Source organism: Macrobrachium nipponense, chromosome 18, assembly GCF_015104395.2.
Source record: "Macrobrachium nipponense isolate FS-2020 chromosome 18, ASM1510439v2, whole genome shotgun sequence".
NCBI lineage: Eukaryota > Metazoa > Arthropoda > Malacostraca > Decapoda > Palaemonidae > Macrobrachium > Macrobrachium nipponense.
The window spans coordinates 62,701,070-62,702,460 of NC_087211.1; the positions used below are offsets into that span (position 1 = coordinate 62,701,070).

The 1,391-nt window shown below is 52.0% G+C and overlaps 1 protein-coding gene across 1 annotated transcript; it reads left to right on the forward strand.

Moving 5' to 3' along the window:
- Positions 1-361: 361 nt before the first annotated feature.
- Positions 362-1,009, forward strand: LOC135196613 (uncharacterized). The gene has a single exon (XM_064223454.1). It carries the CDS (start codon positions 362-364, stop codon positions 1,007-1,009), a length of 648 nt encoding a protein of 215 aa, XP_064079524.1.
- The last annotated feature ends 382 nt before the right edge of the window (positions 1,010-1,391 follow it).

Genomic DNA, 1,391 nt, shown 5'->3' on the forward strand with positions numbered 1-1,391 from the left:
CACCGAATTTGATAATCGTGATCGTGACACACCCACTGAAGAAGACAACACCGCAGGAGGGGAACCAACATACCCTGGGAACATCGAGAGATGCCTCGTCCGCCTTCAAGAGGACGACATGAAGCAGCAGATGAGAGGTGCCCTGCGCAAGCTCATCTCCCTGAATGGTGGCAAAGTCCGCGTCCCTGAACGAACCCAAGGATACATTAACCTTACTGATTAGGACCCCACCCCCGATCAGGACGCCCTTCTGAAGCTGGGTCTTAATTGCCACTTCATTTCGAGACCCAGGCCTCATGACAAGAGACTCGAAATTGAGTTGCTCCTAGACTCCATCCAGCAACTCGAAGCCCAGAGCATCATGAGAACTACCGACGCCCTTCAGCCCCTCCTACTTGCTGAAGCCCTTACAGAGAGGGGCTCGCACTCCAGCGGGATCCTCACCAAGGAGATGAAGATAGCAGCAAAGGAACTGAAGGAGAAAGTGAACATCACAGTGCGACATGCAGACAAGACAGCAGCCTTCGTCTTGATTGATACTGTGGATATCATGAGAAGCTGGATGCTATTTTGTCTGACGAGAGCAAGTATCGAGTGCCTGACGAGGAACCCGACAGACGACATCAAGAGGGAAGCTAACAGAGTCATCAGCGCAGTGAATGCTGCGACAAACACTGTGCACCTCCCGCCCATACAAGGAGACTGCAGCCTGGGTTATTTATATGTTAATGTAAAAACCCACAAACAAGGAAACCCCCTCTGGCCGGTCATCAGCCAAACCCCCGCCCCGACGTACGCCTTGGCTAAAAGCCTTAACCAAATTTTGACCCCATACATCCCGAGTCGGTACAGCCTGCAGTCCTCGGCAGAATTCTTAGAAGCCATCAAGGACGCCCCTGGCACCGGGATTATTGCCTCGTTGGACGTGGAGTCCCTATTTATGAACGTGTCTGTCGACGAAACCATAGATATAATCCTTGATCATGTCTACAGGAATCAGTCGACATAGCTGAAGCCTCGCTCTGTACGCTGCTGGAGATCTGCACGAAGTAGGCCCCTTTCTCCACCCACCGTGGCCATATGTTCCGCCAGAAGGACAGCGTGGCGATGGGCTCTCCACTGTGGGTCCTCTTCGCTAACTTTTATGTGGGCACCGTGGAGAAACAGATCTTCACCAGGATGCTGCAACCCAGCAGATATGGACGTTATATTGACGACATCTTTGTGCAAGTCGACGCTGAGGATGAGGTAGAAGCCCTCTGTCAAGCGGGCTGAATTACACAGTTGAACACAGCTCCGACGATCGGCTCCCCTTCCTCGACTTCCTTGTAAGCAAGACGGAAGATGGTCTCTGTACTTCCATCTACACAAAGAACACAAATCTAGGACTT